A 25,314-nucleotide genomic window follows, 5' to 3' on the forward strand; every position below is an offset into this window, starting at 1 on the left:
ACAACATGCTACATTCCGACTTTTTCTTTTAATATTTTTATGCCATGCTATACTATGGCATCCTCTGACATTTTTACAACATACTATGACTTTTTTATGGCATGCTATACTACAAAATACGACATTTTAATACATTTTCACTTTTCATCACTTGCTGCACCTACTTGAGTTTAAAACATCCTGCTCATGTATTCCATGGATGTTTCTAAATAATTGTATTTCGGTGAATATCTAGATACAGAAACGTGGTGGTTTACACAGCTATGGCGGAGTTAAATGCTCATTGATTGCTTTGTAGTTACTTTAGGAAGGTTTGATTATCTCATCGTACCATTTTATTGTCATGCTTTCTTTAGCAGTAGCGTGAATTTTGTCCACATAAAACAGTCATCTCTTCTTCTCCCAGCGGCCCTGCCCTCAGCCATCCTGACGCTGATGTTCACCCCCTACCAAAGAGGAATCTACTGCGATGATAAGAGTATCAGCTATCCCTACAGGAGAGACACGATCTCCCATGGAGCCATGGCTGCCGTCACCATCACCTGCTCCATCGTCATTGTTAGTCCCAAAATCTTGTTCATTTGAGAAGTGCTTTTACACATGAATAAAAATCTGAAAAACAACAATCTCTTTACCATTTATTTCCCCAAAACCCTACATCACGCGTCTTTGTCATCGTCTTCACAGATTACCACAGGAGAGGCCTACCTTGTGCACACAAATCGTCTGCACTCTAACTCCCAGTTCAACCAGTACCTGTCAGCACTTTATAAGGTGGTGGGTACCTACCTGTTTGGAGGAGCCGTCAGCCAATCACTGACCGACCTGGCCAAGTTCACAATAGGTCGTCCTCGTCCAAACTTCTTGGCTGTGTGCGCCCCAGTCACCTGTAACGGGTACATGCTGGAGATCAACTGTACCGGCTATCACCGCAATGTGACTGAATCCAGGTAAAGGACTACCTCTTGATTTTGATTATAGTTCTGATGCCATGATATACCATGATGTTTTTATTATGATTTTTATGCCAAAACACACAATGATGTTTTTTTTATCATATTTTTTAATGCCATTTTCTGAAATTACTTTTTAATGATATATTTAATGCACTAATATAGTATGACTTTTTTATGAAAATTGTGATGGCATACTATATTATGATGTTTTTAATGAAATTTTAGATGGCATACTATACATAGACGTTTTTGTCAAATATTAATGCTATACCATGCTATGACATTTTTAATGCCACACTATACTAAGATATTTTTATTATATCTTTAATGCCGTACCATACTACCATACCCTACCATATTATACCATGATATTTTTTGAGATTTTGGATGTTATACTATACAGTGATGTTTTCAGGATATTTTTGATGACATACTATACTATGAAGGTGTCATGATATTTTGGTTGCCCTACTCTACTGTGATGTTTTCATGATATTTTAATGCCATACAACTATACTATAGATTGGATTTTTTGGACATGCTATATTATGGTGTTTTTGGCTGTTATTGCAACATTCTGTGCTATTGCATGTCTCAGCATGCTATTTTATGTAGTTTTCAGCTGATGAGAAATTTTGACATTTTTTGTCATGCAAAACTTTGCATTTCCAGTCATTTTTTAGACATGCCATTTTTTGCAACTTTCTATGCAATGGTGTTTTAAAAAGGCTGTTTTAAGCAGTTTGCAGCTGTTTTGGGCACATGTCCAATTTTAATATTTTTTGCCATACTATAGCCTTGCATTTTTTCTGTCATTTTTTCAACATGCCAAATTGTGGTCTTTTTCGCCATTTTTACAGCTTGTTATGCTTTGGCGTGTCTTTGCAGGCTATTCTAGGCAGTTTGCAGCTGTTTTTGACACATGTCCAATTTTAATATTTTTTGCCATACTACAGCCTTGCATTTTTTTCGACATACCAAATTATGGTATTTTTTGAACATTTTTGCAACTTTCTATGCTATGGAGTGTCTTAGAAGGGTATTTCAGGCAGTTTCCATCTCTTTTTGGGACGTCAAATTTTTCCGTTTTTTGCCATACTATAGGCTTGCATTTTCATTCATTTTTTGGACATTCCAAATTATGTTGTTTTTGGACCTTTTTGCAACTTTCTATACTATGGCGTGTCTTAGCAGGCTATTCTTGGCAGTCTCCAGCTCTTTTTGGGACATGTCAAATTTTGACTGCCATACTTTAGCCTTGCATTTTCAGTTGGTTTTATGTTATGTGTTATTGTTTTTGGAAATTTGTATAATTTTCTATGCTATTTCGGTCATTTTTTGGATATCCCATATTATGGTGTTTTTGGCCATTTTTGCAATATTGAATGCTATGGCGTGTCTTGGCATGCTATTTCATGCTGTTTTGAGGTGTTTCCAGCTGTTTTTAGGACATGTCATATTTTGACATTTTTGCCATGCTATAGCCTTGCCTTTTCGGTCCTTTTTTGGATATGCCATATTATGGTGTTTTGGGCCTTTTTTTCAAAATTGTATGCTATGACGTGTCTCGGCACGCTATTTCATGTTGTTTTGAGGTGTTTTCAGCTGCTTTTAGGACATGTCATTTTTTGACATTTTTGCCATACTATAGCCTTGCCTTTTCTGTCATTTTTTCGATATGCCATATTATGGTGTTTTTGGCTGTTTTTGCAAAATTGTATGCTATGGCGTGTCTTGGCATGCTATTTTATGCTGTTTTGAAGTGTTTTCAGCTGTTTTTGGGACATGTCATATTTTGACATTTTTGCCATACTATAGCCTTGCTTTTTTGATCATTTTCTCAACATGCCCTATTTCAGTGTTTTTGGCTGTTTTGCGAAATTGTATGCTATGGTTAGTCTCGGCACGCTATTTCATGTTGCTGTTCAGTCATTTTTTGGATATGCCATATTATGGTGTTTTTCGCCGTTTTTGTAAAATTGTATGCTATGGCGTGTCTCGGCATGCTATTTGATGCTGTTTTGAGGTGTTTTCAGCTTTTTTTAGGACATGTCATATTTTGAAATTTTTGCCATACTATAGCCTTGCCTTTTCGGTCATTTTTTCAACATACCCTATTATTGTGTTTTGGGCCGTTGTTGTAAAATTGTATGCTATGGCGTGTCTCGGCACGCTATTTCATGCTGTTTTGAGGTGTTTTCAGCTGTTTTTGGGACATATCATATTTTGACATTTTTGCCATACTATAGCCTTGCCTTTTCATTCATTATTTCCAACATGCCCTATTTTGGTGTTTTGGGCCTTTTTTTTTCAAAATTGTATGCTATGGTTTGTTTCGGCACGCTGTTTCATGTTGTTTTGAGGTGTTTTCAGCTGTTTTTGGGACATGTCATTTTTTGACATTTTCGCCATACTATAGCCTTGCCTTTTTGGTCATTTTTTCAACATGCCCTATTTTGGTGTTTTTGGCTGTTTTTGCAAAAATGTATGCTATGGTTAGTCTCGGCACGCTATTTCATGTTATTTTGAGGTGTTTCCAGCTGTTTTTAGGACATGTCATATTTTGACATTTTTGCCATACTATAGCCTTGCTTTTTGGTCATTTTTTCAACATGCCCTATTTTGGTGTTTTGGGCCTTTTTTTCAAAATTGTATGCTATGACGTGTCTCGGCACGCTATTTCATGTTGTTTTGAGGTGTTTTCAGCTGTTTTTGGGACATGTCATTTTTTGACATTTTTGCCATACTATAGCCTTGCCTTTTCGGTCATTTTTTTGATATGCCATATTATGGTGTTTTTGGCTGTTTTTGCAAAATTGTATGCTATGGCTGGTCTTCTGGTTCTCTGGTTCTATGCTGTTTTAAAGTGTTTTCAGCTGTTTTTAGGACATGTCATATTTTGACATTTGTTACTGTCACACACATACCCTACAAGGTTCAGAGAGCGGCCAAACACATAAAAAAACGCCACACACATCACGTTAGAAATAAATAAACTAGTTTATTTAGTAACAACTTATCCAACAAGAAACCAAAACCAAAAGAGGGAGTTGGAGATACCGGCCACACAAACGATGGGAATCGCTGGGCCAACAATGCAGTGGACTGTCGTATCCAGCTCATCCCCCTAAACAAAATCCTCATAAAAGAAAGCTGGAAAACTGGGCTGCTGGAAACCTCCAATCCAAAACTAGGACTGTAAACATACAAAAACAATGCTCATTATAGGGCCATCGCTCTGTTGTTCCTGCATTTGTTGTGGCCTGCGTCGGCTGTGAATGATGAACACCAAGAGAAAGCAAGCATCATCATCACCTGTCATCATCACCCATGTGATAAGGAGCACCTGGCGGAGAGAGAGAAAAAGAAAGAGAAAAAACACAGGAACATTATTTTTGCCTTACGATTACCTTTCCTTATCAGTAATTTTTCAACATGCCCTATTTTGGTGTTTTTGGCTGTTTTTGCGAAATTGTATGCTATGGTTAGTCTTGGCACGCTATTTCATGCTGCTTTGAGGTGTTTTTAGTTGCTTTTGGAACATGTCATATTTTGACATTTTTGCCATACTATAGCCTTGCCTTTTCGGTCATTTTTTGGATATGCCATATTATGGTGTTTTGGGCTGTTTTTGCAAAATTGTATGCTATGGCGTGTCTTAGCATGCTATTTCATGCTGTTTTGAGGTGTTTTCAGCTGTTTTTGGGACATGTCATTTTTTGACATTTTCGCCATACTATAGCCTTGCCTTTTTGGTCATTTTTTTAACATGCCCTATTTTGGTGTTTTGGGCTGTTTTTGCAAAATTGTATGCTATGGCATGTTTTGGCACGCGATTTTATACTATTTTGAGGTGTTTTCAGCTGTTTTTTGGGATATGTCATTTTTTGACAATTTTGCCATACTATAGCCTTGCCTTTTCGGTCATTTTTTGGATATGCCATATTATGATGTTTTTGGCTGTTTTTGCAAAATTGTATGCTATGGCAAGTCTTAGCATGGTATTTTATGCTGTTTTGAAGTGTTTTCAGCTGTTTTTGGGACATGTCATATTTTGACATTTCATATTTTGACATTTTTGCCATACTATAGCCTTGCCTTTAGGGTCATTTTTTCAACATGCCCCATTTTGGTGTTTTAGGTTGTTTTTGCGAAATTGTATGCTATGGTTAGTCTTGGCATGCTATTTCATGTTGTTTTGAGGTGTTTTTAGCTGCTTTTTTTAGGACATGTCATATTTTGACATTTTAGCCATACTATAGCCTTGCTTTTTTGGTCATTTTTTTAACATGCGTTGTTATTGTGTTTTTGGTCGTTTTTGCAAAATTGGATGCTGTGGCGCGTCTCGGCATGCTATTTTATACTATTTTGAGGTGTTTTCAGCTGTTTTTAGGACATGTCATACTTTGACATTTTTGCCATACTATAGCCTTGCCTTTTCGGTCATTTTTTGGATATGCCATATTATGATGTTTTTCACTGTTTTTTGCAAAATTGTATGCTATAGCGTGTCTTGGCATGCTATTTTAGGCTATTTGAGGTGTTTTCAGCTTTTTTTGGGACATGTCATATTTTGAAATTTTCGCCATACTATACCCTTGCCTTTTTGGTCATTTTTTCAACATGCCCTATTTTGGTGTTTTTGGTTGTTTTTGCGAAATTGCATGTTATGGTTAGTCTTGGCATGCTATTTCATGTTGTTTTGAGGTGTTTTCAGCTGCTTTTGGGACATGTCATATTTTGACATTTTCGCCATACTATAGCCTTGCCTTTTTGGTCATTTTTTCAACATGCCTTATTATTGTGTTTTGGGCTGTTTTTGCAAACTTGTATGCTATGGCATGTTTTGGCACGCGATTTTATACCATTTTGAGGTGTTTTCAGCTGTTTTTAGGAAATGTCATATTTTGACATTTTTGCCATACTATAGCCTTGCCTTTTCGGTCATTTTTTGGATATGCCATATTATGGTGTTTTTGGCTGTTTTTGCAAAATTGTATGCTATGGCGTGTCTTGGCATGCTATTTCATGCTGTTTTGAGGTGTTTTCAGCTGTTTTTGGGATATGTCATTTTTTGACATTTTCGCCATACTATAGCCTTGCTTTTTTGGTCATTTTTTCAACATGCCATATTATGGTGTTTTGGGCCGTTTTTGCAAAATTGTATGCTATGGCGTGTCTTGGCATGCTATTTCATGTTGTTTTGAGGTGTTTTCAGCTGTTTTTAGGACATGTCATATTTTGACATTTTTGCCATACTATAGCCTTGCCTTTTCGGTCATTTTTTGGATATGCCATATTATGAAGTTTTTCACTGTTTTTTGCAAAATTGTATGCTATAGCGTGTGTTGGCATGCTATTTTAGGCTATTTGAGGTGTTTTCAGCTTTTTTTGGGACATGTCACATTTTGACGTTTTTGCCATACTATAGCCTTGCCTTTTTGGTCATTTTTTCAACATGCCATATTATGGTGTTTTAATGCTTTTCTACAAAATTGTATGCTATGGTTAGTCTTGGCATGCTATTTCATGCTGTTTTGAGGTGTTTTCAGCTGTTTTTTGGGATATGTCATTTTTTGACATTTTTGCCATACTATAGCCTTGCCTTTTTGGTCATTTTTTCAAGATGCCCTATTTTGGTGTTTTGGGCCGTTTTTGCAAAATTGTATGCTATGGCGTGTTTTGGCACGCTATTTTATACCATTTTGAGGTGTTTTCAGCTGTTTTTAGGACATGTCATATTTTGACATATTTGCCATACTATAGCCTTGCCTTTTTGGTCATTTTTTTGGATATGCCATATTATGATGTTTTTGGCTGTTTTTGCAAAATTGTATGCTATGGCGTGTCTTAGCACGCGATTTTATGCTGTTTTGAAGTGTTTTCAGCTGTTTTTGGGACATGTCATATTTTGACATTTTCGCCATAGTATAGCCTTGCTTTTTTGGTCATTTTTTCAACATGCCTTATTATGGTGTTTTGGGCCATTTTTGCAAAATTGTATGCTATGGCGTGTTTTGGCACGCTATTTTATACCATTTTGAGGTGTTTTCAGCTGTTTTTGGGACATGTCATATTTTGAAATTTTTGCCATACTATAGCCTTGCCTTTTCGGTCATTTTTTGGATATGCCATATTATGGTGTTTTGGGCTGTTTTTGCAAAATTGTATGCTATAGCGTGTCTTGGCATGCTATTTCATGCTGTTTTGAGGTGTTTTCAGCTGTTTTTGGGACATGTCATATTTTGACATTTCATATTTTGACATTTTTGCCATACTATAGCCTTGCCTTTAGGGTCATTTTTTCAACATGCCCTATTTTGGTGTTTTTGGCTGTTTTTGCAAAATTGTATGCTATGGCGGGTCTCGGCACGCTATTTTATGCTATTTTGAGGTGTTTTCAGCTGCTTTTGGGACATGTCATATTTTGACATTTTCACCATACTATAGCCTTGCCTTTTCGGTCATTTTTTCAACATGCCTCATTATTGTGTTTTTGGCTGTTTTTGCAAAATTGTATGCTATGGTGTGTCTTGGCACGCTATTTTACACTATTTTGAGGTGTTTTCAGCTTTTTTTAGAACATGTCATATTTTGAAATTTTTGCCATACTATAGCCTTGCCTTTTCGGTCATTTTTTGGATATGCCATATTATGGTGTTTTGGGCTGTTTTTGCAAAATTGTATGCTGTGGCGTGTCTTGGCACGCTATTTTATACTATTTTGAGGTGTTTTTAGCTTTTTTTAGGACATGTCATATTTTGAAATTTTTGCCATACTATAGCCTTGCCTTTTCGGTCATTTTTTGGATATGCCATATTATGGTGTTTTGGGCTGTTTTTGCAAAATTGTATGCTATAGCGTGTCTTGGCATGCTATTTCATGCTGTTTTGAGGTGTTTTCAGCTGTTTTGGGGACATGTCATTTTTTGACATTTTCGCCATACTATAGCCTTGCCTTTTTGGTCATTTTTTCAACATGCCCTATTTTGGTGTTTTGGGCCTTTTTTTAGAAATTGTATGCTATGGTGTGTCTTGGCATGCTATTTCATGCTGTTTTGAGGTGTTTTCAGCTGTTTTGGGGACATGTCATATTTTGACATTTCATATTTTGACATTTTTGCCATACTATAGCCTTGCCTTTAGGGTCATTTTTTCAACATGCCCCATTTTGGTGTTTTAGGTTGTTTTTGCGAAATTGTATGCTATGGTTAGTCTTGGCATGCTATTTCATGTTGTTTTGAGGTGTTTTTAGCTGCTTTTTTTAGGACATGTCATATTTTGACATTTTAGCCATACTATAGCCTTGCTTTTTTGGTCATTTTTTTAACATGCGTTGTTATTGTGTTTTTGGTCGTTTTTGCAAAATTGTATGCTGTGGCGCGTCTCGGCATGCTATTTTATACTATTTTGAGGTGTTTTCAGCTGTTTTTAGGACATGTCATACTTTGACATTTTTGCCATACTATAGCCTTGCCTTTTCGGTCATTTTTTGGATATGCCATATTATGATGTTTTTCACTGTTTTTTGCAAAATTGTATGCTATAGCGTGTCTTGGCATGCTATTTTAGGCTATTTGAGGTGTTTTCAGCTTTTTTTGGGACATGTCATATTTTGAAATTTTCGCCATACTATACCCTTGCCTTTTTGGTCATTTTTTCAACATGCCCTATTTTGGTGTTTTTGGTTGTTTTTGCGAAATTGCATGTTATGGTTAGTCTTGGCATGCTATTTCATGTTGTTTTGAGGTGTTTTCAGCTGCTTTTGGGACATGTCATATTTTGACATTTTCGCCATACTATAGCCTTGCCTTTTTGGTCATTTTTTCAACATGCCTTATTATTGTGTTTTGGGCTGTTTTTGCAAACTTGTATGCTATGGCATGTTTTGGCACGCGATTTTATACCATTTTGAGGTGTTTTCAGCTGTTTTTAGGAAATGTCATATTTTGACATTTTTGCCATACTATAGCCTTGCCTTTTCGGTCATTTTTTGGATATGCCATATTATGGTGTTTTGGGCTGTTTTTGCAAAATTGTATGCTATGGCGTGTCTTGGCATGCTATTTCATGCTGTTTTGAGGTGTTTTCAGCTGTTTTTGGGATATGTCATTTTTTGACATTTTCGCCATACTATAGCCTTGCTTTTTGGTCATTTTTCAACATGCCATATTATGGTGTTTTAATGCGTTTTGCAAAATTGTATGCTATGGCGTGTCTTGGCATGCTATTTCATGTTGTTTTGAGGTGTTTTCAGCTGTTTTTAGGACATGTCATATTTTGACATTTTTGCCATACTATAGCCTTGCCTTTTCGGTCATTTTTTGGATATGCCATATTATGAAGTTTTTCACTGTTTTTTGCAAAATTGTATGCTATAGCGTGTGTTGGCATGCTATTTTAGGCTATTTGAGGTGTTTTCAGCTTTTTTTGGGACATGTCATAATTTGAAATTTTTGCCATACTATAGCCTTGCCTTTTTGGTCATTTTTTCAATATGCTTTATTATTGTGTTTTGGGCCGTTTTTGCAAAATTGTATGCTATGGCGGGTCTCAGCACGCTATTTTATACTATTTTGAGGTGTTTTCAGCTTTTTTTAGGACATAACATATTTTGAAAATTTTGCCATACTATAGCCTTGCCTTTTCGTTCATTTTTTGGATATGCCATATTATGGTGTTTTGGGCTGTTTTTGCAAAATTGTATGCTATGGCGTGTCTCGGCATGCTATTTCATGCTGTTTTGAGGTGTTTTCAGCTGTTTTTAGGACATGTCATTTTTTGACATTTTCGCCATACTATAGCCTTGCCTTTTTGGTGACTTTTTCAACATGCCCTATTTTGGTGTTTTTGATTGTTTTTGCGAAATTGTATGCTATGGTTCGTCTTGGCATGCTATTTCAAGTTGTTTCTAGGTGTTTTTAGCTGCTTTTGGGACATGTCATATTTTGACATTTTCGCCATAGTATAGCCTTGCCTTTTTGGTCATTTTTTCAACATGCTTTATTATTGTGTTTTGGGCCGTTTTTGCAAAATTCTATGCTATGGCGTGTTTTGGCACGCTATTTTATACCATTTTGAGGTGTTTTCAGCTGTTTTTAGGACATGTCATATTTTGACATATTTGCCATACTATAGCCTTGCCTTTTTGGTCATTTTTTCAACATGCCCTATTTTGGTGTTTTTGGCCGTTTTTGCAAAATTGTATGCTATGGCGTGTCTTGGCATGCTATTTCATGCTGTTTTGAGGTGTTTTCAGCTGTTTTTGGGACATGTCATTTTTTGACATTTTCGCCATACTATAGCCTTGCTTTTTTGGTCATTTTTTCAACATGCCATATTATGGTGTTTTGGGCCGTTTTTGCAAAATTCTATGCTATGGCGTGTCTTGGCATGCTATTTCATGTTGTTTTGAGGTGTTTTCAGCTGTTTTTAGGACATGTCATATTTTGACATTTTTGCCATACTATAGCCTTGCCTTTTCGGTCATTTTTTGGATATGCCATATTATGAAGTTTTTCACTGTTTTTTGCAAAATTGTATGCTATAGCGTGTGTTGGCATGCTATTTTAGGCTATTTGAGGTGTTTTCAGCTTTTTTTGGGACATGTCACATTTTGACATTTTTGCCATACTATAGCCTTGCCTTTTTGGTCATTTTTTCAACATGCCATATTATGGTGTTTTGGGCCGTTTTCTACAAAATTGTATGCTATGGTTAGTCTTGGCATGCTATTTCATGCTGTTTTGAGGTGTTTTCAGCTGTTTTTGGGACGTGTCATATTTTGAAATTTTTGCCATACTATAGCCTTGCCTTTTTGGTCATTTTTTCAATATGCTTTATTATTGTGTTTTGGGCCGTTTTTGCAAAATTGTATGCTATGGCGGGTCTCAGCACACTATTTTATACTATTTTGAGGTGTTTTCAGCTTTTTTTAGGACATAACATATTTTGAAAATTTTGCCATACTACAGCCTTGCCTTTTCGTTCATTTTTTGGATATGCCATATTATGGTGGTTTGGGCTGTTTTTGCAAAATTGTATGCTATGGCGTGTCTCGGCATGCTATTTCATGCTGTTTTGAGGTGTTTTCAGCTGTTTTTAGGACATGTCATTTTTTGACATTTTCGCCATACTATAGCCTTGCCTTTTTGGTGACTTTTTCAACATGCCCTATTTTGGTGTTTTTGGTTGTTTTTGCGAAATTGTATGCTATGGTTAGTCTTGGCATGCTATTTCAAGTTGTTTTTAGGTGTTTTTAGCTGCTTTTGGGACATGTCATTTTTTGACATTTTCGCCATACTATAGCCTTGCCTTTTTGGTCATTTTTTCAACATGCTTTATTATTGTGTTTTGGGCCGTTTTTGCAAAATTCTATGCTATGGCGTGTTTTGGCACGCTATTTCATGCTGTTTTGAGGTGTTTTCAGCTGTTTTTGGGACATGTCATGTTTTGACATTTTTGCCATACTATAGCCTTGCCTTTTTGGTCATTTTTTCAACATGCCCTATTTTGGTGTTTTTGGTTGTTTTTGCAAAATTGTATGCTATGGTTAGTCTTGGCATGCTATTTCATGCTGTTTTGAGGTGTTTTTAGCTGCTTTTGGGACATGTCATATTTTGACATTTTCGCCATAGTATAGCCTTGCTTTTTTGGTCATTTTTTCAACATGCGTTGTTATTGTGTTTTTGGCCGTTTTTGCAAAACTGTGTGCTATGGCGTGTCTCGGCACGCTATTTTATAGTATTTTGAGGTGTTTTTAGCTTTTTTTAGGACATGTCATATTTTGAAATTTTTGCCATACTATAGCCTTGCCTTTTCGGTCATTTTTTGGATATGCCATATTATGGTGTTTTTGGCTGTTTTTGCAAAATTGTATGCTATGGCGTGTCCTAGCATGCTATTTCATGCTGTTTTGAAGTGTTTTCAGCTGTTTTTGGGACATGTCATATTTTGAAATTTTCGCCATACTATAGCCTTGCCTTTTTGGTCATTTTTTCAACATGCCTTATGATTGTGTTTTGGGCTGTTTTTGCAAACTTGTATGCTATGGCATGTTTTGGCACGCGATTTTATACCATTTTGAGGTGTTTTCAGCTGTTTTTAGGAAATGTCATATTTTGACATTTTTGCCATACTATAGCCTTGCCTTTTCGGTCATTTTTTGGATATGCCATATTATGGTGTTTTGGGCTGTTTTTGCAAAATTGTATGCTATGGCGTGTCTTGGCATGCTATTTCATGCTGTTTTGAGGTGTTTTCAGCTGTTTTTGGGATATGTCATTTTTTGACATTTTCGCCATACTATAGCCTTGCTTTTTTGGTCATTTTTTCAACATGCCATATTATGGTGTTTTGGGCCGTTTTTGCAAAATTGTATGCTATGGCGTGTCTTGGCATGCTATTTCATGTTGTTTTGAGGTGTTTTCAGCTGTTTTTAGGACATGTCATATTTTGACATTTTTGCCATACAATAGCCTTGCCTTTTCGGTCATTTTTTGGATATGCCATATTATGAAGTTTTTCACTGTTTTTTGCAAAATTGTATGCTATAGCGTATCTTGGCATGCTATTTTAGGCTATTTGAGGTGTTTTCAGCTTTTTTTGGGACATGTCATAATTTGAAATTTTTGCCATACTATAGCCTTGCCTTTTTGGTCATTTTTTCAATATGCTTTATTATTGTGTTTTGGGCCGTTTTTGCAAAATTGTATGCTATGGCGTGTTTTGACACGGGATTTTATACCATTTTGAGGTGTTTTCAGCTGTTTTTAGGAAATGTCATATTTTGACAATTTTGCCATACTATAGCCTTGCCTTTTCGGTCATTTTTTCAACATGTCCTATTTTGGTGTTTTTGGCTGTTTTTGCAAAATTGTATGCTATGGCGGGTCTCAGCACGCTATTTTATACTATTTTGAGGTGTTTTCAGCTTTTTTTAGGACATAACATATTTTGAAAATTTTGCCATACTATAGCCTTGCCTTTTCGTTCATTTTTTGGATATGCCATATTATGGTGTTTTGGGCTGTTTTTGCAAAATTGTATGCTATGGCGTGTCTCGGCATGCTATTTCATGCTGTTTTGAGGTGTTTTAAGCTGTTTTTAGGACATGTCATTTTTTGACATTTTCGCCATACTATAGCCTTGCCTTTTTGGTGACTTTTTCAACATGCCCTATTTTGGTGTTTTTGGTTGTTTTTGCGAAATTGTATGCTATGGTTAGTCTTGGCATGCTATTTCAAGTTGTTTCTAGGTGTTTTTAGCTGCTTTTGGGACATGTCATATTTTGACATTTTCGCCATAGTATAGCCTTGCCTTTTTGGTCATTTTTTCAACATGCTTTATTATTGTGTTTTGGGCCGTTTTTGCAAAATTGTATGCTATGGCGTGTTTTGGCACGCTATTTTATACCATTTTGAGGTGTTTTCAGCTGTTTTTAGGACATGTCATATTTTGACAATTTTGCCATACTATAGCCTTGCCTTTTTGGTCATTTTTTGGATATGCCATATTATGATGTTTTTCACTGTTTTTTGCAAAATTGTATGCTATAGCGTGTCTTGGCATGCTATTTTATACTATTTTGAGGTGTTTTCAGCTTTTTTTGGGACATGTCATATTTTGAAATTTTCGCCATACTATAGCCTTGCCTTTTTGGTCATTTTTTCAACATGCATTATTTAGGTGTTTTTGGTTGTTTTTGTGAAATTGTATGCTATGGCGTCTCTTGGCATGCTATTTCATGTTGTTTTGAGGTGTTTTCAGCTGTTTTTGGGACGTGCCATATTTTGACATTTTTGCCATACTATAGCCTTGCCTTTTTGGTCATTTTTTCAATATGCTTTATTATTGTGTTTTGGGCCGTTTTTGCAAAATTGTATGCTATGGCGTGTTTTGACACGCGATTTTATACCATTTTGAGGTGTTTTCAGCTGTTTTTAGGACATGTCATATTTTGACAATTTTGCCATACTATAGCCTTGCCTTTTCGGTCATTTTTTGGATATGCCATATTATGGTGTTTTGGGCTGTTTTTGCAAAATTGTATGCTATGGCGTGTCTCGGCATGCTATTTCATGCTGTTTTGAGGTGTTTTCAGCTGTTTTTAGGACATGTCATTTTTTGACATTTTCGCCATACTATAGCCTTGCCTTTTTGGTAACTTTTTCAACATGCCCTATTTTGGTGTTTTTGGTTGTTTTTGCGAAATTGTATGCTATGGTTAGTCTTGGCATGCTATTTCAAGTTGTTTTTAGGTGTTTTTAGCTGCTTTTGGGACATGTCATATTTTGACATTTTCGCCATAGTATAGCCTTGCCTTTTTGGTCATTTTTTCAACATGCTTTATTATTGTGTTTTGGGCCGTTTTTGCAAAATTGTATGCTATGGCGTGTTTTGGCACGCTATTTTATACCATTTTGAGGTGTTTTCAGCTGTTTTTAGGAAATGTCATATTTTGACATTTTTGCCATACTATAGCCTTGCCTTTTTGGTCATTTTTTCAACATGCCCTATTTTGGTGTTTTTGGTTGTTTTTGCACAATTGCATGCTATGGCGTGTCTTGGCATGCTATTTCATGCTGTTTTGAGGTGTTTTCAGCTGTTTTTGGGATATGTCATTTTTTGACATTTTCGCCATACTATAGCCTTGCTTTTTTGGTCATTTTTTCAACATGCCATATTATGGTGTTTTGGGCCGTTTTTGCAAAATTGTATGCTATGGCGTCTCTTGGCATGCTATTTCATGTTGTTTTGAGGTGTTTTCAGCTGTTTTTGGGACGTGCCATATTTTGACATTTTTGCCATACTATAGCCTTGCCTTTTTGGTCATTTTTTCAATATGCTTCATTCTTGTGTTTTGGGCCGTTTTTGCAAAATTGTATGCTATGGCGTGTTTTGACACGCGATTTTATACCATTTTGAGGTGTTTTCAGCTGTTTTTAGGACATGTCATATTTTGACAATTTTGCCATACTATAGCCTTGCCTTTTCGTTCATTTTTTGGATATGCCATATTATGGTGTTTTGGGCTGTTTTTGCAAAATTGTATTCTATGGCGTGTCTCGGCATGCTATTTCATGCTGTTTTGAGGTGTTTTCAGCTGTTTTTAGGACATGTCATTTTTTGACATTTTCGCCATACTATAGCCTTGCCTTTTCGTTCATTTTTTGGATATGCCATATTATGGTGTTTTTGGTTGTTTTTGCGAAATTGTATGCTATGGTTAGTCTTGGCATGCTATTTCATGTTGTTTTGAGGTGTTTTTAGCTGCTTTTGGGACATGTCATATTTTGACATTTTCGCCATAGTATAGCCTTGCCTTTTTGGTCATTTTTTCAACATGCCCTATTTTGGTGTTTTTGGTTGTTTTTGCGAAATTGTATGCTATGGTTAGTCTTGGCATGCTATTTCATGTTGTTTTGAGGTGTTTTTAGCTGCTTTTGGGACATGTCATATTTTGACATTTTCGCCATACTATAGCCTTGCTTTTTTGGTCATTTTTTCAACATGCCATATTATGGTGTTTTGGGCCGTTTTTGCAAAATTGTATGCTATGGCGCGTCTCGGCATGCTATTTTATACTATTTTGAGGTGTTTTCAGCTGTTTTTAGGACATGTCATATTTTGACATTTTTGCCATACTATAGCCTTGCCTTTTCGGTCATTTTTTGGATATGCCATATTATGATGTTTTTCACTGTTTTTTGCAAAATTGTATGCTATAGCGTGTCTTGGCATGCTATTTTATACTATTTTGAGGTGTTTTCAGCTTTTTTTGGGACATGTCATATTTTGAAATTTTCGCCATACTATAGCCTTGCCTTTTTGGTCATTTTTTCAACATGCATTATTTAGGTGTTTTTGGTTGTTTTTGTGAAATTGTATGCTATGGTTAGTCTTGGCATGCTATTTCATGTTGTTTTGAGGTGTTTTCAGCTGCTTTTGTGACATGTCATATTTTGACATTTTCGCCATACTATAGCCTTGCCTTTTTGGTCATTTTTTCAACATGCCTTATTATTGTGTTTTGGGCTGTTTTTGCAAACTTGTATGCTATGGCATGTTTTGGCACGCGATTTTATACCATTTTGAGGTGTTTTCAGCTGTTTTTAGGAAATGTCATATTTTGACATTTTTGCCATACTATAGCCTTGCCTTTTTGGTCATTTTTTCAACATGCCCTATTTTGGTGTTTTTGGTTGTTTTTGCACAATTGCATGCTATGGCGTGTCTTGGCATGCTATTTCATGCTGTTTTGAGGTGTTTTCAGCTGTTTTTGGGATATGTCATTTTTTGACATTTTCGCCATACTATAGCCTTGCTTTTTTGGTCATTTTTTCAACATGCCATATTATGGTGTTTTGGGCCGTTTTTGCAAAATTGTATGCTATGGCGTCTCTTGGCATGCTATTTCATGTTGTTTTGAGGTGTTTTCAGCTGTTTTTGGGACGTGCCATATTTTGACATTTTTGCCATACTATAGCCTTGCCTTTTTGGTCATTTTTTCAATATGCTTTATTATTGTGTTTTGGGCCGTTTTTGCAAAATTGTATGCTATGGCGTGTTTTGACACGCGATTTTATACCATTTTGAGGTGTTTTCAGCTGTTTTTAGGACATGTCATATTTTGACAATTTTGCCATACTATAGCCTTGCCTTTTCGTTCATTTTTTGGATATGCCATATTATGGTGTTTTGGGCTGTTTTTGCAAAATTGTATGCTATGGCGTGTCTCGGCATGCTATTTCATGCTGTTTTGAGGGGTTTTCAGCTGTTTTTAGGACATGTCATTTTTTGACATTTTCGCCATACTATAGCCTTGCCTTTTTGGTAACTTTTTCAACATGCCCTATTTTGGTGTTTTTGGTTGTTTTTGCGAAATTGTATGCTATGGTTAGTCTTGGCATGCTATTTCAAGTTGTTTTTAGGTGTTTTTAGCTGCTTTTGGGACATGTCATATTTTGACATTTTCGCCATAGTATAGCCTTGCCTTTTTGGTCATTTTTTCAACATGCTTTATTATTGTGTTTTGGGCCGTTTTTGCAAAATTGTATGCTATGGCGTGTTTTGGCACGCTATTTTATACCATTTTGAGGTGTTTTCAGCTGTTTTTAGGACATGTCATATTTTGACATATTTGCCATACTATAGCCTTGCCTTTTTGGTCATTTTTTCAACATGCCCTATTTTGGTGTTTTTGGTTGTTTTTGCGAAATTGTATGCTATGGTTAGTCTTGGCATGCTATTTCATGTTGTTTTGAGGTGTTTTTAGCTGCTTTTGGGACATGTCATATTTTGACATTTTTGCCATACTATAGCCTTGCCTTTTCGGTCATTTTTTGGATATGCCATATTATGGTGTTTTTGGCTGTTTTTGCAAAATTGTATGCTATGGCGTGTCTTAGCACGCGATTTTATGCTGTTTTGAGGTGTTTTCAGCTGTTTTTGGGACATGTCATTTTTTGACATTTTCGCCATACTATAGCCTTGCCTTTTTGGTCATTTTTTTAACATGCCCTATTTTGGTGTTTTGGGCTGTTTTTGCAAAATTGTATGCTATGGCATGTTTTGGCACGCGATTTTATACCATTTTGAGGTGTTTTCAGCTGTTTTTAGGAAATGTCATATTTTGACATTTTTGCCATACTATAGCCTTGCCTTTTCGGTCATTTTTTGGATATGCCATATTATGGTGTTTTGGGCTGTTTTTGCAAAATTGTATGCTATGGCGTGTCTTGGCATGCTATTTCATGCTGTTTTGAGGTGTTTTCAGCTGTTTTTGGGATATGTCATTTTTTGACATTTTCGCCATACTATAGCCTTGCTTTTTTGGTCATTTTTTCAACATGCCATATTATGGTGTTTTGGGCCGTTTTTGCAAAATTGTATGCTATGGCGCGTCTCGGCATGCTATTTTATACTATTTTGAGGTGTTTTCAGCTGTTTTTAGGACATGTCATATTTTGACATTTTTGCCATACTATAGCCTTGCCTTTTCGGTCATTTTTTGGATATGCCATATTATGATGTTTTTCACTGTTTTTTGCAAAATTGTATGCTATAGCGTGTCTTGGCATGCTATTTCATGTTGTTTTGAGGTGTTTTCAGCTGCTTTTGTGACATGTCATATTTTGACATTTTCGCCATACTATAGCCTTGCCTTTTGGTCATTTTTCCACATGCCTTATTCTTGTGTTTTGCGCTGTTTTTGCAAACTTGTATGCTATGGCATGTTTTGGCACGCGATTTTATACCATTTTGAGGTGTTTTCAGCTGTTTTTAGGAAATGTCATATTTTGACATTTTTGCCATACTATAGCCTTGCCTTTTTGGTCATTTTTTCAACATGCCCTATTTTGGTGTTTTTGGTTGTTTTTGCACAATTGCATGCTATGGCGTGTCTTGGCATGCTATTTCATGCTGTTTTGAGGTGTTTTCAGCTGTTTTTGGGATATGTCATTTTTTGACATTTTCGCCATACTATAGCCTTGCTTTTTTGGTCATTTTTTCAACATGCCATATTATGGTGTTTTAATGCTTTTGCAAAATTGTATGCTATGGCGTCTCTTGGCATGCTATTTCATGTTGTTTTGAGGTGTTTTCAGCTGTTTTTGGGACGTGCCATATTTTGACATTTTTGCCATACTATAGCCTTGCCTTTTTGGTCATTTTTTCAACATGCTTTATTATTGTGTTTTGGGCCGTTTTGCAAAATTGTATGCTATGGCGTGTTTTGACACGCCGATTTTATACCATTTTGAGGTGTTTTCAGCTGTTTTTAGGACATGTCATATTTTGACAATTTTGCCATACTATAGCCTTGCCTTTTTGTTCATTTTTTGGATATGCCATATTATGGTGTTTTGGGCTGTTTTTGCAAAATTGTATGCTATGGCGTGTCTCGGCATGCTATTTCATGCTGTTTTGAGGGGTTTTCAGCTGTTTTTAGGACATGTCATTTTTTGACATTTTCGCCATACTATAGCCTTGCCTTTTTGGTAACTTTTTCAACATGCCCTATTTTGGTGTTTTTGGTTGTTTTTGCGAAATTGTATGCTATGGTTAGTCTTGGCATGCTATTTCAAGTTGTTTTTAGGTGTTTTTAGCTGCTTTTGGGACATGTCATATTTTGACATTTTCGCCATAGTATAGCCTTGCCTTTTTGGTCATTTTTTCAACATGCTTTATTATTGTGTTTTGGGCCGTTTTTGCAAAATTGTATGCTATGGCGTGTTTTGGCACGCTATTTTATACCATTTTGAGGTGTTTTCAGCTGTTTTTAGAACATGTCATATTTTGACATATTTGCCATACTATAGCCTTGCCTTTTTGGTCATTTTTTCAACATGCCCTATTTTGGTGTTTTTGGTTGTTTTTGCGAAATTGTATGCTATGGTTAGTCTTGGCATGCTATTTCATGTTGTTTTGAGGTGTTTTTAGCTGCTTTTGGGACATGTCATATTTTGACATTTTTGCCATACTATAGCCTTGCCTTTTCGGTCATTTTTTGGATATGCCATATTATGGTGTTTTTGGCTGTTTTTGCAAAATTGTATGCTATGGCGTGTCTTAGCACGCGATTTTATGCTGTTTTGAGGTGTTTTCAGCTGTTTTTGGGACATGTCATTTTTTGACATTTTCGCCATACTATAGCCTTGCCTTTTCGGTCATTTTTTGGATATGCCATATTATGGTGTTTTGGGCTGTTTTTGCAAAATTGTATGCTATGGCGTGTCTTGGCATGCTATTTCATGCTGTTTTGAGGTGTTTTCAGCTGTTTTTGGGATATGTCATTTTTTGACATTTTCGCCATACTATAGCCTTGCTTTTTTGGTCATTTTTTCAACATGCCATATTATGGTGTTTTGGGCCGTTTTTGCAAAATTGTATGCTATGGCGCGTCTCGGCATGCTATTTTATACTATTTTGAGGTGTTTTCAGCTGTTTTTAGGACATGTCATATTTTGACATTTTTGCCATACTATAGCCTTGCCTTTTCGGTCATTTTTTGGATATGCCATATTATGATGTTTTTCACTGTTTTTTGCAAAATTGTATGCTATAGCGTGTCTTGGCATGCTATTTTATACTATTTTGAGGTGTTTTCAGCTTTTTTTGGGACATGTCATATTTTGAAATTTTCGCCATGCTATAGCCTTGCCTTTTTGGTCATTTTTTCAACATGCATTATTTAGGTGTTTTTGGTTGTTTTTGTGAAATTGTATGCTATGGTTAGTCTTGGCATGCTATTTCATGTTGTTTTGAGGTGTTTTCAGCTGCTTTTGTGACATGTCATATTTTGACATTTTCGCCATACTATAGCCTTGCCTTTTTGGTCATTTTTTCAACATGCCCTATTTTGGTGTTTTTGGTTGTTTTTGCACAATTGCATGCTATGGCGTGTCTTGGCATGCTATTTCATGCTGTTTTGAGGTGTTTTCAGCTGTTTTTGGGATATGTCATTTTTTGACATTTTACCATACTATATCCTTGCTTTTTTGGTCATTTTTTCAACATGCCATATTATGGTGTTTTGGGCCGTTTTTGCAAAATTGTATGCTATGGCGTCTCTTGGCATGCTATTTCATGTTGTTTTGAGGTGTTTTCAGCTGTTTTTGGGACGTGCCATATTTTGACATTTTTGCCATACTATAGCCTTGCCTTTTTGGTCATTTTTTCAATATGCTTTATTATTGTGTTTTGGGCCGTTTTTGCAAAATTGTATGCTATGGCGTGTTTTGACACGCGATTTTATACCATTTTGAGGTGTTTTCAGCTGTTTTTAGGACATGTCATATTTTGACAATTTTGCCATACTATAGCCTTGCCTTTTCGGTCATTTTTTGGATATGCCATATTATGGTGTTTTGGGCTGTTTTTGCAAAATTGTATGCTATGGCGTGTCTCGGCATGCTATTTCATGCTGTTTTGAGGGGTTTTCAGCTGTTTTTGGGACATGTCATATTTTGACATTTTTGCCATACTATAGCCTTGCCTTTTTGGTCATTTTTTCAACATGCCCTATTTTGGTGTTTTTGGTTGTTTTTGCGAAATTGTATGCTATGGTTAGTCTTGGCATGCTATTTCATGTTGTTTTGAGGTGTTCTTAGCTGCTTTTGGGACATGTCATATTTTGACATTTTTGCCATACTATAGCCTTGCCTTTTCGGTCATTTTTTGGATATGCCATATTATGGTGTTTTGGGCTGTTTTTGCAAAATTGTATGCTATGGCGTGTCTTAGCATGCTATTTCATGCTGTTTTGAGGTGTTTTCAGCTGTTTTTGGGACATGTCATTTTTTGACATTTTCGCCATACTATAGCCTTGCCTTTTTGGTCATTTTTTGGATGTGCCATATTATGATGTTTTGGGCCGTTTTTGCAAAATTGTATGCTATGGTTAATCTTTGCACGCTATTTCATGCTGTTTTGAGGTGTTTTCAGCTGTTTTTGGGACATGTCATTTTTTGACATTTTCGCCATACTATAGCCTTGCCTTTTTGGTCATTTTTTCAAGATGCCCTATTTTGGTGTTTTGGGCCGTTTTTGCAAAATTGTATGCTATGGCGTGTCTCGGCAAGCTATTTTATAGTATTTTGAGGTGTTTTTAGCTTTTTTTAGGACATGTCATATTTTGAAATTTTTGCCATACTATAGCCTTGCCTTTTCGGTCATTTTTTGGATATGCCATATTATGGTGTTTTTGGCTGTTTTTGCAAAATTGTATGCTATGGCGTGTCCTAGCATGCTATTTCATGCTGTTTTGAAGTGTTTTCAGCTGTTTTTGGGACATGTCATATTTTGACATTTTTGCCATACTATAGCCTTGCCTTTTTGGTCATTTTTTGGATATGCCATATTATGATGTTTTTGGCTGTTTTTTCAAAATTGTATGCTATGGCGTGTCTTAGCACGCGATTTTATGCTGTTTTGAGGTGTTTTCAGCTGTTTTTGGGACATGTCATTTTTTGACATTTTCGCCATACTATAGCCTTGCCTTTTTGGTCATTTTTTTGACATGCCCTATTTTGGTGTTTTGGGCTGTTTTTGCAAAATTGTATGCTATGGTTAATCTTGGCACGCTATTTCATGCTGTTTTGAGGTGTTTTTAGCTGCTTTTGGGACATGTCATTTTTTGACATTTTTGCCATACTATAGCCTTGCCTTTTTGGTCATTTTTTTAACATGCCCTATTTTGGTGTTTTGGGCTGTTTTTGCAAAATTGTATGCTATGGCATGTTTTGGCACGCGATTTTATACTATTTTGAGGTGTTTTCAGCTGTTTTTGGGACATGTCACATTTTGACATTTTCGCCATACTATAGCCTTGCCTTTTTGGTCATTTTTTCAACATGTGTTGTTATTGTGTTTTTGGCCGTTTTTGCAAAATTGTATGCTATGGCGTGTCTCGGCATGCTATTTTATGCTGTTTTGAGGTGTTTTCAGCTGTTTTTAGGACATGTCATATTTTGACATTTTTGCCATACTATAGCCTTGCCTTTTTGGTCATTTTTTTCAACATGCCCTATTTTGGTGTTTTGGGCTGTTTTTGCAAAATTGTATGCTATGGTTAGTCTTGGCACGCTATTTCATGCTGCTTTGAGGTGTTTTTAGTTGCTTTTGGAACATGTCATATTTTGACATTTTTGCCATGCTATAGCCTTGCCTTTTTGGTCATTTTTTCAACATGCCCTATTTTGGTGTTTTTGGTTGTTTTTGCAAAATTGTATGCTATGGCGTGTCTCAGCACACTATTTGATGCTATTTTGAGGTGTTTTCAGTTGCTTTTAGGACGTCACATTTTGACATTTTTGCCATACTGTTGCCTTGCCTTTTCTGTCATTTTTTCGATATGCCATATTATGATGTTTTTGGCTGTTTTTGCAAAATTGTATGCTATAGCATGTCTTGGTATGCTATTTTATGCTGTTTGAGGTGTTTTCAGCTGTTTTTAGGACATGTCATATTTTGACATTTGTTACTGTCACACACATACCCTACAAGGTTCAGAGAGCGGCCAAACACATAAAAAAACGCCACACACATCACGTTAGAAATAAATAAACTAGTTTATTTAGTAACAACTTATCCAACAAGAAACCAAAACCAAAAGAGGGAGTTGGAGATACCGGCCACACAAACGATGGGAATCGCTGGGCCAACAATGCAGTGGACTGTCGTATCCAGCTCATCCCCCTAAACAAAATCCTCATAAAAGAAAGCTGGAAAACTGGGCTGCTGGAAACCTCCAATCCAAAACTAGGACTGTAAACATACAAAAACAATGCTCATTATAGGGTCATCGCTCTGTTGTTCCTGCATTTGTTGTGGCCTGCGTCGGCTGTGAATGATGAACACCAAGAGAAAGCAAGCATCATCATCACCTGTCATCATCACCCATGTGATAAGGAGCACCTGGCGGAGAGAGAGAAAAAGAAAGAGAAAAAACACAGGAACATTATTTTTGCCTTACGATTACCTTTCCTTTTCAGTAATTTTTCAACATGCCCTATTTTGGTGTTTTTGGCTGTTTTTGCGAAATTGTATGCTATGGTTAGTCTTGGCATGCTATTTCATGCTGTTTTGAGGTGTTTTCAGCTGTTTTTGGGACATGTCATTTTTTGACATTTTCGCCATACTATAGCCTTGCCTTTTTGGTCATTTTTTTAACATGCCCTATTTTGGTGTTTTGGGCTGTTTTTGCAAAATTGTATGCTATGGCATGTTTTGGCACGCGATTTTATACTATTTTGAGGTGTTTTCAGCTGTTTTTGGGACATGTCACATTTTGACATTTTTGGCATACTATAGCCTTGCCTTTTTGGTCATTTTTTCAACATGCCATATTATGGTGTTTTGGGCCGTTTTCTACAAAATTGTATGCTATGGTTAGTCTTGGCATGCTATTTCATGCTGTTTTGAGGTGTTTTCAGCTGTTTTTTGGGATATGTCATTTTTTGACATTTTTGCCATACTATAGCCTTGCCTTTTCGGTCATTTTTTGGATATGCCATATTATGATGTTTTTGGCTGTTTTTGCAAAATTGTATGCTATGGCAAGTCTTAGCATGGTATTTTATGCTGTTTTGAAGTGTTTTCAGCTGTTTTTGGGACATGTCATATTTTGACATTTCATATTTTGACATTTTTGCCATACTATAGCCTTGCCTTTAGGGTCATTTTTTCAACATGCCCCATTTTGGTGTTTTAGGTTGTTTTTGCGAAATTGTATGCTATGGTTAGTCTTGGCATGCTATTTCATGTTGTTTTGAGGTGTTTTTAGCTGCTTTTTTTAGGACATGTCATATTTTGACATTTTAGCCATACTATAGCCTTGCTTTTTTGGTCATTTTTTTAACATGCGTTGTTATTGTGTTTTTGGTCGTTTTTGCAAAATTGTATGCTGTGGCGCGTCTCGGCATGCTATTTTATACTATTTTGAGGTGTTTTCAGGTGTTTTTAGGACATGTCATACTTTGACATTTTCGCCATACTATAGCCTTGCCTTTTCGGTCATTTTTTCAACATGCCATATTATGGTGTTTTGGGCCGTTTTCTACAAAATTGTATGCTATGGTTAGTCTTGGCACGCTATTTCATGCTGTTTTGAGGTGTTTTCAGCTGTTTTTTGGGCATGTCATTTTTTTGACATTTTTGCCATACTATAGCCTTGCCTTTTTGGTCATTTTTTCAAGATGCCCTATTTTGGTGTTTTGGGCCGTTTTCTACAAAATTGTATGCTATGGTTAGTCTTGGCACGCTATTTCATGCTGTTTTGAGGTGTTTTCAGCTGTTTTTTGGGACATGTCATATTTTGACATATTTGCCATACTATAGCCTTGCCTTTTTGGTCATTTTTTTGGATATGCCATATTATGATGTTTTTGGCTGTTTTTGCAAAATTGTATGCTATGGCGTGTCTTAGCACGCGATTTTATGCTGTTTTGAAGTGTTTTCAGCTGTTTTTGGGACATGTCATATTTTGACATTTTCGCCATACTATAGCCTTGCCTTTTTGGTCATTTTTTCAACATGCCCTATTTTGGTGTTTTTGGCTGTTTTTGCAAAATTGTATGCTATGGCATGTTTGGCACGGGATTTTATACCATTTTGAGGTGTTTTCAGCTGTTTTTGGGACATGTCATATTTTGACATTTTTGCCATACTATAGCCTTGCCTTTTTGGTCATTTTTTCAACATGCCTCATTATTGTGTTTTGGGCTGTTTTTGCAAAATTGTATGCTATGGTTAGTCTTGGCACGCTATTTCATGCTGTTTTGAGGTGTTTTTAGCTGCTTTTGGGACATGTCATATTTTGACATTTTCGCCATAGTATTGCCTTGCTTTTTTGGTCA

The 25,314-nt window shown here is 36.1% G+C and overlaps 1 protein-coding gene across 1 annotated transcript in view; it reads left to right on the plus strand.

Annotated features, from left to right (window-relative positions):
- The window catches only part of plpp2a (phospholipid phosphatase 2a), a 53,431-nt gene that overhangs the window by 14,327 nt on the left and 13,790 nt on the right, over nt 1-25,314 (plus strand). The window contains exons 2-3 of the mRNA XM_042500680.2: nt 407-558; nt 688-950. Of these exons, the coding sequence (XP_042356614.1) occupies nt 407-558; nt 688-950 (415 nt within the window). The remainder of the gene's footprint in view (nt 1-406; nt 559-687; nt 951-25,314) is intronic.

This window comes from Plectropomus leopardus, chromosome 14 (genome assembly GCF_026936395.1).
Source record: "Plectropomus leopardus strain MGB_pleo_1.0 chromosome 14, ASM2693639v1, whole genome shotgun sequence".
NCBI classification, from domain to species: Eukaryota; Metazoa; Chordata; class Actinopteri; order Perciformes; family Serranidae; genus Plectropomus; species Plectropomus leopardus.